The 13,305-nt window shown below is 35.0% G+C and overlaps 1 protein-coding gene across 10 annotated transcripts in view; it reads left to right on the plus strand.

Annotated features, from left to right (window-relative positions):
- The window catches only part of SHOC1 (shortage in chiasmata 1), a 49,118-nt gene that overhangs the window by 31,300 nt on the left and 4,513 nt on the right, over positions 1–13,305 (plus strand). For 4 of the 10 annotated variants that reach the window (XM_032676286.1, XM_032676288.1, XM_032676292.1 and 1 more), the window contains 11 exons: positions 393–500; positions 2,128–2,315; positions 3,798–3,870; positions 5,307–5,379; positions 5,954–6,138; positions 6,639–6,744; positions 8,412–8,523; positions 9,479–9,600; positions 10,543–10,636; positions 11,599–11,730; positions 13,054–13,203. In XM_032676286.1, coding sequence (XP_032532177.1) covers positions 393–500; positions 2,128–2,315; positions 3,798–3,870; positions 5,307–5,379; positions 5,954–6,138; positions 6,639–6,744; positions 8,412–8,523; positions 9,479–9,600; positions 10,543–10,636; positions 11,599–11,730; positions 13,054–13,203 — 1,343 coding nt within the window. The remainder of the gene's footprint in view (positions 1–392; positions 501–2,127; positions 2,316–3,797; positions 3,871–5,306; positions 5,380–5,953; positions 6,139–6,638; positions 6,745–8,411; positions 8,524–9,478; positions 9,601–10,542; positions 10,637–11,598; positions 11,731–13,053; positions 13,204–13,305) is intronic. The other 6 variants (XM_032676290.1, XM_032676293.1, XM_032676294.1 and 3 more) reach the window with 3 other exon arrangements.

Consider the following 13,305-nt stretch of genomic DNA (forward strand, 5'->3'; position numbering starts at 1 on the left):
GCTGGGTTTGTATCATGGACCAAAAGATGGGAAATGTATCAGTACCCATGTATATTTAGATTCCCTCACTAAAATCAGTGAGCAGTGTGGTTTTAACAGCACTCCCAAGGGTACTGTTATCCCCTACTCCAGCAAGGATCATCTGTCCCTACACACCTCTCAAAAACACTTCCCTGTGTGCTGCTTGCTCTGGGTCAGATGGCATGGGAGGTGTTATGTCAAAAGCTGTTTGCCAAGTTCACCAGATCTGAGCTTTGAAGGTTGTCTGTGTTTAAGTGTGTTTAATGAAAATTCTGAGATACCCGGATTTTTTAAATTGATTATGTGTGTACAGTGAGATTTCTGAAATTTTACACAGACCACAACCACACCTCAGTCTTCTGTTTGTAAAGGTAAAATAGATGAGAAGGAGATCATGCTGTTCAGACATGCTGCTCTGGTACATCTGCTGGTGACAGTTCGAGATCTGCTATTGTCATGCGGCTTCGACACAGCACTAGGTTTGTTTTCGATAGTAAATAATGATACCCAGAAACCCAAAGCTTTGTGTGTGTTCTGCAGTCTGTCCTTCATGTTTGTAGCTGTGATTCCTTGCCATCACTGTGTACGCTCTGTTCATGACTAATATACCTCTGCTTATGTTGTTCCATTAATTTGTCGAAGAAACATTCTTATGAATTTTCGCATATATTATGTGTTGTATCTCAGAATGACAAATCCTCATTGTAATCACTGTGTGAAACTGAGAAATATGCAAAAATGGCAGGTCCCTTTTTATTTACAATCTGTCTTCTGTGAGTTTGGAGCACTTTCCACCTAAAAATATTCTTAGGCTCTTTGGAAATTAGGTACTCAAATATGAGGGCATTTTAAGCAAAATCTGAAATATTATCTAATGTATCATAAGGCATGAAGTTTGAAGTTATAACTTAACTTATACAGCTTTTTTCTGAGCTTTTCTGGTCCTATGCTATTCAGATTTGGAATATGAAAATCCATTGTAACCCAGTTTAATGCCTGAAATGATAATGCTGAGCTTATCAAATTGTCATAGTTGTGCAGTGTGAATTATCAGATACCTCTATCAAAATAGATCAATAAAGAGCTGAAGTCAGCATTTATGAATGCCTTTAGGAAAGTCAGGCTCCCTCTATCTTTATAGCAGTAAAGGTGGTTCAGAACATCTAACTTCAGTCGGTCTGAATTCCTTAAGGGACAGTATTTCCTTAAAATTGATGTAAAATGGAAAACATTTGCCATAAGTGAAATTGTAGGGAAAATAAATTATTTTGCATTTCCTTAAATATTTCTAGCAATAGAAGAGTGGGAAGAAAAAACAGAATAAGTAAATAAATAAAATCCCAAGTAAAGTTATTTTCTACAATTACTATAAACAACGTAAGAGGGTGGAAGGAAAACAAATGAGCAGTTCCTCCTCCACTGTTTATTGTAGCAGAAGCACTCCTAGATGATATTTCAGAATTATAAAGCACCTGTGTTTCCAAACCCCAGCAACAGCTGACGCAGGAAACTGTACAAGTAAAAAAGATCTGGGAAAAAACTTAGAAAAATGGAGCCTGGTTCTGAGTAGGCCCTGTAGTCTTCATTACAGGTCTTCTTGTGTTGTTGTGCTGTGCTGTGCTGTTCATCACACAGTTATCTCAGATGTATGCATTTTCAAATAACCCCATCACTGTTCACCAGTTGTACACAGAAGACACAATTCAGAGTTGAAAACTAGTTGTGATAGTTTGAAGAGCGGTAAACACACAGGACAAGTGAAGCTTTGGACAGTGATGGCAGAAATACTGTTGTTATTTGTATAGATTAGTTAAATATAACAGTGCTGCTGCCTGTTTCTGCAGCCATAGAATGTCATATTGAATAATTCTAGCTGAAGTCGTATGGTCTATGGATACTAGAGAAAGTATGGCAGTTTTACAAAATCCATTTACATACCTGCTTACTGGTAATATTATCCTTCCATTTTGGCAAGCCATTGAATTTTCATCTGCTTTTGTGCCAGATACCCTTCATATAGATTTTAAATTGATGTGCAGATTAAACACAATGCTTGACAATTATCTTTTGTTGCTGCAATTGCTTCTTTTGTTGCTTTACTGGCAGGTTATTTGTCCAAGGCAAAGGATATCTATAAAAACATCTTAGAATCCTGTTTGAATAACATCTGGAGGCAGTTGAAGATCGTACAGTACAGCAGCCAGAAAAAGCATGAAACAAATCCCAAAATAACAGCTCTTCAGTGTGAAATGTTAAATTGGATGAAAAGTTATGGAGAGAAACACAGTGTTAAGGTTAACAATGTAACCAATTTCTCTAAGCAAACAAAGCTGTTCCAGACAGTGTGAATATTTATAATACCATCTTTTAACAAGAGCTGGTTTATGGGGAAAAAAAGTTGGAAATTACCTTTCCAACTCATACAATCTGTTAAATTAGGGTAATATAAATTTTAAGACCTCTGTCAGGAGTACTACAGGTTTCTGTTGGATCAAATCTCCCCTTGTTGTATGCCTGAGATAACATGCATATGAATTTTAACATTGCCAGGACTTCATTTCACTGCAGGTGGTTTTGTTTCCCTGGTAAGTATATTGTGTCACATCAGTTACTGAAAATTATATATAACCTTTTATTTGAAGGCCAGTGGCCAGTGGCGTTCCTCAGGTCTCAGTTTTAGGACTAGTGCTCTTAAATATGTTAATAAATGGTCTAGATGCAGGAATCAAAAGTACATGAATTGAGTTTACCAATGATATGAAATTAGGGGGAGCTGTGGACTCCCTTGATGGCAGATAGGCTTTACAGAAAAATCAGGATAGACTAGAGAGCTAGACAATCATCAGTTGTATGAAATATAACAACAAGTGCCAGATTCTCCACCAGGAATGGGGCAGTGCTGGTTATACATACAAAGTGGTAGAGGAGAGGCTGGAATGCAGCCCTATGAAAAGAGACCCAGGCATCCAAGTCTATGGCAAGTTGAATCTGAGTCAGCAGTGCCCTGGCAGCCAGAAGGGCCAACCATGTCTGAGGGGGCATCAGGCAAAGCATCACCAGCTGGTTGAGGGAGGGGATTGTCCCGCTCTGCTCTGCGCTGGGGCGGCCTCGCCTTGAATATTGTGGCAATTTTGGGCACCACAATATAAGGAGGACATCAAACTTGTGTGTTTTGTGTGTCCAGAGGAGGATGACCAAGACAGTGAAAGGCCTCAAGGGCAAGGCTTAGAAGGAGCAGCTGAGGTCACTTGGCTCATTCAGCCTGGGTAAGAAAAGGCTGAGGGGTGACCCCATCACAGCCTACACCTTCTTCAAGGGGGGCAGTGGAGGAGGAGGTGCTGATCTCCTCCCTCTCATGACCAGCAATAGGACATGAGGAACTGGAATGAAGCTGCTTCAGAGGAAGTTCAAATTGGACATTAGGTAAAAGGTTCTTCACTGGGAGAGTGGTCTCCCCTGTAACAGACTCCTAGGGAAGTGGTCAGAGCACCAAGCCTCTCCAAGTTCAAGAAGCATTTGGACAATGCTTTTAGTCATATGGCTTTGTTTTAGGTAGTCCTTTGGGGAGCAGGGATTTGGACTCAATGATCCTTACGAGTCCCTTCCAACTTAAGATATTCTATGATTGTCATTCTGGAAAGCTCCAAGGTTTCTATTTTTGCCACCTGTTTAATCAGTCTCGTGCTTTCTGTGCAAAGGAGAAAGAAAGATGTATGCAGGCTGAAAGAAGAATTTTTTTATTATTACTGGAGTTTCTTCTACTTGTCTTCTTACAGATACTAATCATTATAAGAATGGACTCGGAAAGAGAAAAAGCAGCCCTCATTCACCCGTTATCTAGAGTAGATGGTAAATAATTATTTTAATATGTATTTTTAAAAGAAAAAATGGCTGTTATTCTGTGGTTTGCTGCATTCCTGTTTGAATGCTTCGTGAAGGTGTTTCTCCCTTTTCTCCTCATCAGAAACCTTTCTATGTATTTTTCTCACTGTTTAATGTTTCCTAACTCTTCCATCAGCCATTTTTTCTGTCTTTTAGTTTTATTTTCTCCTCATTAAAGGTTCTGATATAATGTTTTCTTTTGCAACAGAATGTTAGATCACCTGTCAAGTCAAAAATTTCTTTAACAGAACACAAAAGAGCTGTGGACAGCCCATTGTCTAATTACATTTGCATCTGTTGTCCTGATCAGATTGTTTCATTGTTTTTAGCTGATTGGTCACAAGCTTTCTTCCTTGCAAGTTATTTAAGAGCAATTAGAATTTAGAAGTCCTAACTAAACTCCCTAGCATAAAACCTTGAATGAGTAGTTAGTGATAGACCATACTTTTCCTTATTTCGCTCATCTGGTTTGCTAATTTGTTAAATATGTCAGCATAAGCTCTAGTGATCTGTTGAACTCAAGGTAAAAAAATACTGTTTCCAATATCACATCTCCCCACTGATACAAGCAATGCTTTCATCTGTTTGACATTTTACCTGTGAGTAATTTCTGCACAAGCTTGTTCAATGTCACAAATTCAGCTGGTAAACCAAATGTGTTTCAGAAAAATTGTTATTTGAGCCTGTACTTATGTTTAGAGCAAGCCACAGATTTCTTTCATATTATTTTTTAAAATTCATTTTCATAAATCCTTCTTGCAGGAACCTTATCAAGTGTCATGTACTGTAACTGTTCTTTTGCCTTTAAAAATAAAGTTAAATTTCCTGTGCTTTTAAAAGAAGAAAGCCTGTCTTTTAGAATGTTTTGAAAGGGAGGAGGCATGTTCACAATGCTTTTACTAAGAATAATATTTAATGGAAAGTGTTTTATTTGTTTTAAGATCTTAAGGCTTGATTGCAAACCCAGATCAATCCAGCTAACTACATTTCTGAAGAGAGACACTTGTGTTATACCAAAATTCCTTCTTAGATACATCTTCCAGTTATACTTGTAAAATTTCAAATGTATAGAAGGTGTAAAGAAATTTAACTTATAAAGGGGCAAAGGTACTTCCTTTTGCATTAGCATTTAATTTTTCATTTTAAGGTAGTAGAGTTGTGAGTTTGTGAGACGTGAAACCTTTTTTCATTACTTCTTCCTTGGGTTCAAGACAGAAGTTTTCAAATCATTATACCCAACAGTACAATACAAACTGAAATTGTATGGAGCTTCATCACAAAAGACAATGTAACACGTAAAATTTCAATAACCTATGTTGTTCCACATTTGCTGCTTACTGCTGTGCATTGATTCATACTCACAGAGGCTCATTTATTTCATCAAGGGTTTCATTCTTTTTAAGCAGGTTTAAAAGCTGTGGATTTGAATTCTGAGAAAAAAGGAACTCTTTTAGCTTGTAAAGATATCATAAGCAAGTAAGTTAAATTCTTGATTTTTGAGAACAGACTCTCTAGTCAAGACTAAGGTCAGTGAAACTTAAGTTACCTTTGTTCATTTCGTGGGACTTTCCAGTCTGGAGTAGAGTTTACAGAGTATAGACCTACACCTTCATTTTTACTTTGTCCACACTCTAGCAAAATGCTTAGAGAGACTCAAAGGTACTTTTAGAGAACTAAATATGGCGTATTTTTAACCTTTTATCTTGTCTTGCATGTTTTAGAGAAACTTGATCAGAGAAATATAATTTTTTGCATGTTTTAGAAAAAGGTGCTAAAGGTGCATAAGGGTAAAATTGAAAAATTATGACATTATGGGAAAATATGAGTAGTTCAAGAAGATTATTAGAATGGGAGAACTACAGCTTTTAATTTTTTAATTGATTTTTAAAGAAATTAGAGTTTTAGGTAAGGGAAGGGTAAATTTTTTTTTGTAAAAAATATACTTCACTTTAAACAGTCATAATTTATCAAAGTAAAATTTAGTTTATTTTCTTCTCAGGGTAATTCTTCCTGAACTTAACTTTATTAACATTTTGTTGGATTTTTTAAGCCTTAGTAGATATTCCTGCATTATTGTACATAATCAGCAAATTGGAGCTGACTTCCCTTGGTCACACTTCTCATTAGTAATGGAATATGATTATTCTGAAGAGTCTTGCTGGAAAAATCTGTGCAAAAATCTGAATGTTGCTTACATGACTTTTAAAACTACCTTCCCTGAAACAATACAAATGGGTAAGTGCTCTCCAGAATTGTAACCAACAGTTAGGCTGGCATATGAAAGAAAACATTTTCTGTTCCCTGAAATGCTACATTGATGTGCCTGTGGAAGAGAATGAGTAATAACTTATGGAGGCAAATGCTAAGCAAACAGAGCTGGTTTATCTATGCAGCAAGATAGGAAGGTGTTTTTATTCAAGTGTAAGCCTAGTTTTGGCCAAGATGTAGTAGTACATAATGGTTTATAAGGCAGTTGTGCCAAGTTCATAAGTTGTTTACAGTTACTACAAGCTGTGTCCACCCTTCCTCGTCCTAAGGGAATGCTCTAGTTCTAAAGAAATCTGGATGAAAGCCTAATTTCAAAGAGATTCAGAAGAGTTTAATTTGGGTGGGGGGAAAAAACCTATGATGGAATCACTTTGTTTGTTTTAAAAGTTATGTCTATTTAAATATCTAGATGTATCTTTAGTTTTTTGCTCAGGAAACTATTATCTTACTTATACAAAATGTTTTAGGGAATCACAGTGATTCTTTTCTTCTGGAAGTACAGATTCCATATGTATTTCTGACAACTGAAGGGCTTCTCAATATGCCAGATATTCTTCAACTTTTTGAATCCAAGTGAGTGAAAATCACCTATTTAATCATATTGGCTATTTATTTTTCAATTTCCAGGACATGTATCTTGTCCCACTGTATCATGCATTAGCCATCTACTTGGCTATCAGATACATTTCTGCAATTACACTATTAGCATTTTAAGATGTAAGAAGATAGCTTTTCTGCTAAAGCTGATAGTTTAATTTTGGAGATTCACACAGATGTCAACCAGAATGAAATTGTTTAATTTGTTTATTTTTATAATGAACTGGTACTTTTAATAAAAGCAACTCTTTTAATTTCCTACTTTTCCCTGAAAATCGTAATATTATCTAAAACATTTTACTTTGGTGCTTCTTGGTACTTGGAAGACTTTATATTTAATTCTTCATAAAAATTGCTGTTGAATTTTTTTTGCTTTTTAACTACTGGATCTGTGCTAAAAAAGCAAAATGGACAAAAATAAAACATCTCATTTTCTGATGCTTCACAGCCTTTGGGAGAGGCTAAGTTCAAAACAAGGCTAATTTATTCCTAAAATTCAGATCTAATATTCACTTAATTTTCAATACTCTATAACCTGTACAAAAATTGTCATGGTTGTCAATCATTGTGCTTCTGCATTATTTACTTTGACATAATTTTCTTGAATTTTGCTTTCACAGTTATAAATACCTGATAAAGGTACCTTTTATCATGTGAGGGGAAAGAAAAAAAAAAAGAAAGAAAGAAAAAGGGACCAGAGCAGCAGTATCTCTTAAACATAGTGACAGAGATACGGGTGGTTGATTTCACCACATTGTTGCAGAGACATGCCAGTTTTGATCTTTGCTGTATCCATGAGTCAACTGTGGAGTCATTTTTGAACTGTGTCTAATTACAGTTCAGTAGGGGAAAAAATATATATATATATCTTTGACATTTAAAATTTGAACATATGATCTGACATGCTTTTAAACTCTGACTTGTTCGTATTCTCCATTCAGCCTGGCCATAAGCTAAATAGCTAGGAATGCTTTTTGATACTTTTACTCTTTGTAGTACTGATGGAGTAGTTAAGTAGGTGGGCAAAGAGCAATATAGTTTCACAAAAAGTAATAATTTGCTTTTTCATTAATGTCCATATAAGTTTATAGACGACTTAATGCTGGTAGATTAAGGTTCAGGTCTCCTGTGTTTCCTAATGAAATACAACAGGAGGCTGTGCTGCTGACAGCTCTCAGTCACTCAGAAAAAGTGACTTAGGATCATACCAATGGCAGTCAGGGAGTTTTCAGTCAGTTTGCTTTCTCTGTGTTGCACCATCATGAAAGGAGGAAAAGAAATTAAATATACAAATGTAGTAATAAGGAGTTTCTAAGTACATATCTTGATTTATCTATCTGAGTTTCTGTATTATGTCTTTTTTTTTTTGTAAACTCAAAGGCTGTATGTATATGGTCATATTTGATGCAGTTAGCAACCTAATTGAATTAATCCAGTAACATTTCGTTAAATCACTGCTACATTGATGTACACTGTTTGTGTCTTAAAGTGAACTGACCATTTGAGAAAGATTAATGTATGAAAAGACTGTTAAGTCTCTAAGTTAAAAAATTGTATTAAGAGGTATATGTTACTGATTTCCTTTAAGAAAAATATATTATTTCACTTGACTGAGTTTTAATAAAATAATTTTAATTCTTCAGATACAGCATTACCTTTCTTGAAAGAACCAGTAGTTACTCCTTAAGGCTCTTTGGAAGTATAGATCGATATGTGGTGTTGACAATAGATGAATGTACTGCTATCTTTTTGCAGGTACAAAATGAAACTACTGTGTGCAATTTTTGTTATGTGTTGGGTCACTTCTAGGCTATATGTGCAGGCTTCTAGCATATCTTTTCTTCCTCATAATCATATATAATTCATGCATTGTTTCACATCACAAATTATTTCCAAATTCATTAAGTCCAAAAGGCTGTCTCTGCCAGTTTGACTAGTTTGAAATTTTCTCCATTTCTTCACAGAAGTGTAACTTTTGACCTGTGATTTGACTGTATTAAATGGAGTTAAAGAATGCATACATGACAATAGGGTTGTATAAAGAAATTTTGTAATGAGCAGTTAAATGTATTTGTGGCTATAATCTCTCACCAGTGTGCATGTTAATTCCTCCCATTTCAGATTGTTATCTGAATTAGTCTAGAGAGTTATTCGTCCTACTGTTAAAAAAATAATGGTTTAAACAATAGCATAGTACTTAAATTCTGGTATAAAGGAAGACATTGCTTTTCATGTAGAAGAACTGCTTCTGAAAGACATATAAATAATAAAATAATCAATTAGTATTGCAAGCACAACACAGACTACATATACACAATAGCACAATACATGCTATTGAAATTAGTGATGGTGTACTTTATATAATTAGTGTAGGTATAAGATGATTTGTATAAGTTAAGTACTTCAGAGGTTTATATTAGTATTTTGCATTATTAAAGTTTACAGAAAAGTCAGTGGCAGTGTTTCCTTTTTACAGAAAGAAAGAAGGGCCATGAAGCAGTGAATCAGCTTTTTAAGGGTCAAACAAAATAAAAGTTGGGAATGCTAGCTAGTTCTCCCAATCCCATATGTGTCCTTAATGCTTACATTATTTAGCTGTATTTATGTTTCATCTAACTTCTCCGTAAGATAGCAATGCACATTACAAGCTTGGGACAGCCATGGCAATGTATTTATTTGCTTTTTACTTTTCATTTTAATTCTATGGTAGAGTGTGGAAGAACTTAATTATGAGAATTCCTGTGACACTTTAATATCGAGGCTGATGGCATTATCACTCCAATACACATGCTGTTGGATTGTTTTCTATTCCAGAGAGAGATTGAGTTTAGAGTAAGTTATGAAATTCTTTTGTTATCCTGGTATTTTTAAAACAAACTTATCGCTAAAGGAAGCTGCTTACTTGAACCAGTTGATACACTTTGAACTTCCCTGTAGGAAAACATTTCTTCTTAGAACAATACGAATATTGTAAATTCATACTTCTAGAGAGCTTTGGACTTTTCACTCAGTTACAGTGTTGCCATGGTCCTACTGAAAAACTCAGTGATATGACAAAAGTAGTAGTTATCACTGGAGACCTCAAAAAAGTTAGCAAATATGTTTTTTATTTGTTAGGATATTTTTAGTCTTACAAACGAGATAAAGAAATGGTTGTTATAAAATAACAGGCAATACTAATGCGAGGTGTATTCCAAATCAGGAGGTCCAGAAATTTCACGAGACTAAGGATATGAAGCAGAGGAATTATTCTTTATAACTTTGAAGTAAATGAACCCCTACAAATGCATAGTTATGAATGACTGTGTTAGCATCACTGTGTATCATTTGCAACAGGGAAACATTCTTCAAGTGTTCTTCCTATGCATCCATAGTTCTCCTTTTGCTATGGAAGCACACCTTTTGTTGATATAGTTCATAAGCATTCCTTTATTATCTCTTTTTTTCTATAAGCAAGTGTTAATTTTCCCATGCATCACCATTCCTCTCTGTATGTTTTCTCTCCAGTGTCTCCGACCTTGATGCAGACCTTTTGCTTTAGGCTGGACTTGCCTTGTTGTGAGCTGACTCCATTTTCTTCCTCACAGTCCATCCTTCAGCACTGAGTCCCTTAATGCATCCTAATTTTCCTCTCACAAATATTAATGCTCCAACTGTACTAGTATTCTGAAATCTTGGAAATGAAATGGACATTTATTAAGACATGTATCAAATGTTTTGGAATTATTACATGTGCATATTAAATGTTAATGGTCCAGTAAAACTCTTTTACAGGTACAGTCTTAAGGGAGATACTCTGCTTAACCTTGTCTTACTTTATGCCACTCTAATTGAGCTTACACAGAAGTCAGAAGAGTTTGAAGTGAAGGTAATTTTTTTCTGTTTTAATCTTCACTGATATGATATTTCTAGAGAGCTCAAACAAGTATTCATTCTACATCAAAAACATAAAATAGCTCAAAATTACTAAAATAAGAGAGAGGATCTTAATTCAGTGCTGCTAAAATCACTGAAAAGACTGTTGACTGCAATACAAGTTGAATGAGATTCAAATAGCCGTTGAAGGTCTTTTTATGGCTAAGAGTAAAACAATGCGATTGTACCTTTAATAAATTATTGGAATATAGATTAATCCTGCTTATATCTTAATTTGAATTTTCAGTTCAGTATTATGTTACAGAAGAAAAAAAAGTCTCATTTTCTAGTTTGCTTTTTTTATGTGACCAAACAAATTAACTTTTTTTTTTTAATAAATCAGAAAATGTAGTATATAGAATAATCAACATTAAAAAATGGGGCAGGAGTTTCATTCAGCTTACAAAGTTGATGTTGATAACTTATATTTTTGAATGAAGTAATACCTTTTTAGGCCCTTTTTCACTTATTTGCATACTAAATTTCATATAAAATTTACCTGATTGAATGAAAGTTACAGAGAGGACAAAGCTTTTTTCACACAATGTACACAGCAGTGTAGTTTGTGTGGAAATTACACCTTCAAAGTGTTACATATCTTCTTAAATGGTATCAGGCATCTCAGAATAGCTTGTTCTTTTAGGAACTCAAACCCAGAAAATTGATCACATATAAAAAACCTACAGGATAAGTTAATTTCACCTACATAGGATTTGCATAAATAAGGAGTGTCATTTGTAGCCAGGCTAGTGGTCAGAGGTCGGAGTTCCTCTGCGTGATAGGCATGGATCAGGTTTAATTACTCCATGTTACCAGCTGTTGTGTTCAGGTCATCTTTAGTTGTCACCTCAACTTCTGTAGCAAATTCAATCCTTATTACAAGTTTTAACCAAAAGTATTATGCATCACCTTTAGGTAGTTCTTATGCCGGGGATTGAAGAGACAGCACTGGTAATTCGTCAGATTGCTGACAACATTTTGATAGCGTCTAATATCAGTCCTCATGAGTGGCTGGACAAATCCTGGCTTTCTGTCTTGCCGTCTGAGGTTTGCTTATCTTCCCATGAATTTACAGTTTTCTTCCTGTTTCTCAGACTCATTAAATTCTAGGCTTTTTTTTGTTGTTCTCTTAAAATATATTATTAAAATAACCATTATTATGTATCTATACACACATGTATTTTGTATATATGTGTATATATATATATGTATATATATATACATATATAATATTTCTGTCATCCTTGCCAGCACAATTAGATGCAACCTGGACTTTCCGTGACTTTCACAACCTGTAGAGAAGTTTATCTTCCACATTCGTCTGCCAATTTGTACAGTTCTCCAGCTCTAAGCACTAAGTTTAAAAAACTACCCAAACTGTAAAAGATGAACATACAATGGCTAACTTGGGCAGGAAGCCAAATTCATCAGTGGTGATCCATTACCAAAATCAATGGCATTGCCTGCCTTGCTTTAATACCAGATTGTAGACATTCATTTAACTTCTCATACAGTAGACGATATTGTGTATTTACAGCAAATGCTGGAACAGGCCCATCAGTGATCTTCTTTAACTTGTATAGTAAGGTTTTCAAATTAAACATATGGATTTGTTCATTTTATGTAAAAGCTTTGAACTCTCGTGAAGCTTAGGTCGTTCTTGGCTTTTGCAAAATTCAGAAGCATAATAAAGCAGATATTGGCATGGCCTTTCAAGTGTGGGATATTGGATTATAGGTTTTCCAATTTAGAGATGAAGGATACTGTTAAAAAACTGAGAGGAGTCATTGTATTTTGTCTCCGTTAAAGATATTTGATCCTGTCATCTGTTGAGTACAGAGCTTTGTGAAAGTCAGGAACTGGAGGCTGAAATTCATAACAGGCTACTGCTCTCAGCTTGCTGCCCTGTGTGTGACATTCACCCTCCCCCTGACAACTCCTGCTTTTGGCACCTGTTCCATTACTCTTACAGATATAACTTTTATAAAACAAAACCAGTTTTGTCAGTTTATCTTGCTGTAGCTAATTCCCATTAAAATGGAGAATTAATGGTAGATCTGGTAATGCATTTTCAAGTCAAGTTTACATGATTCTCTGGTTTTATCCTTCAGAAAATAAATGTCTTCAGACTGTGCTTGCTTTTTGTCAAACTGTTATGCAGAACTTACTCTGTTTTAGAAATGATACTCTGTTACTTTTGTGGTAAAAAAAGGCAGTTGTAATTGGACTGTAAAAGTTCACAGTTTGGAAGCTCTATTTCTATGATACACTGTATGACCTATTCATAAAAATGTGATTTTGCAGAAACAGAAAAAAAAGAGATAAACATTTTGTCAGATATCAATCTAACAAAATAATTTCCATTTCCAGACGGAGAAATGCCTACTTACTTTTCCATGTATCAACCCTCTGGTTGCTCAGTTTATGTTAAAGAAAGAATCTTCATTGAACAGGTTGTTTCTTGCAAGCTTTGATCAACTGCAGGAACTTCTGCCAGAGGTTCCAAAAAAAGTTTTAAAGGTTGGCCAAAATTATTTTATGTATTAGATCAATCTTTTTTGCACTGTTGTAATATGTGGTTGTTTGGGGTTTTTTTTAATCTGTAAATACATGCACATTACC

The sequence above is a fragment of the Chiroxiphia lanceolata genome, chromosome Z, assembly GCF_009829145.1.
Source record: "Chiroxiphia lanceolata isolate bChiLan1 chromosome Z, bChiLan1.pri, whole genome shotgun sequence".
NCBI lineage: Eukaryota > Metazoa > Chordata > Aves > Passeriformes > Pipridae > Chiroxiphia > Chiroxiphia lanceolata.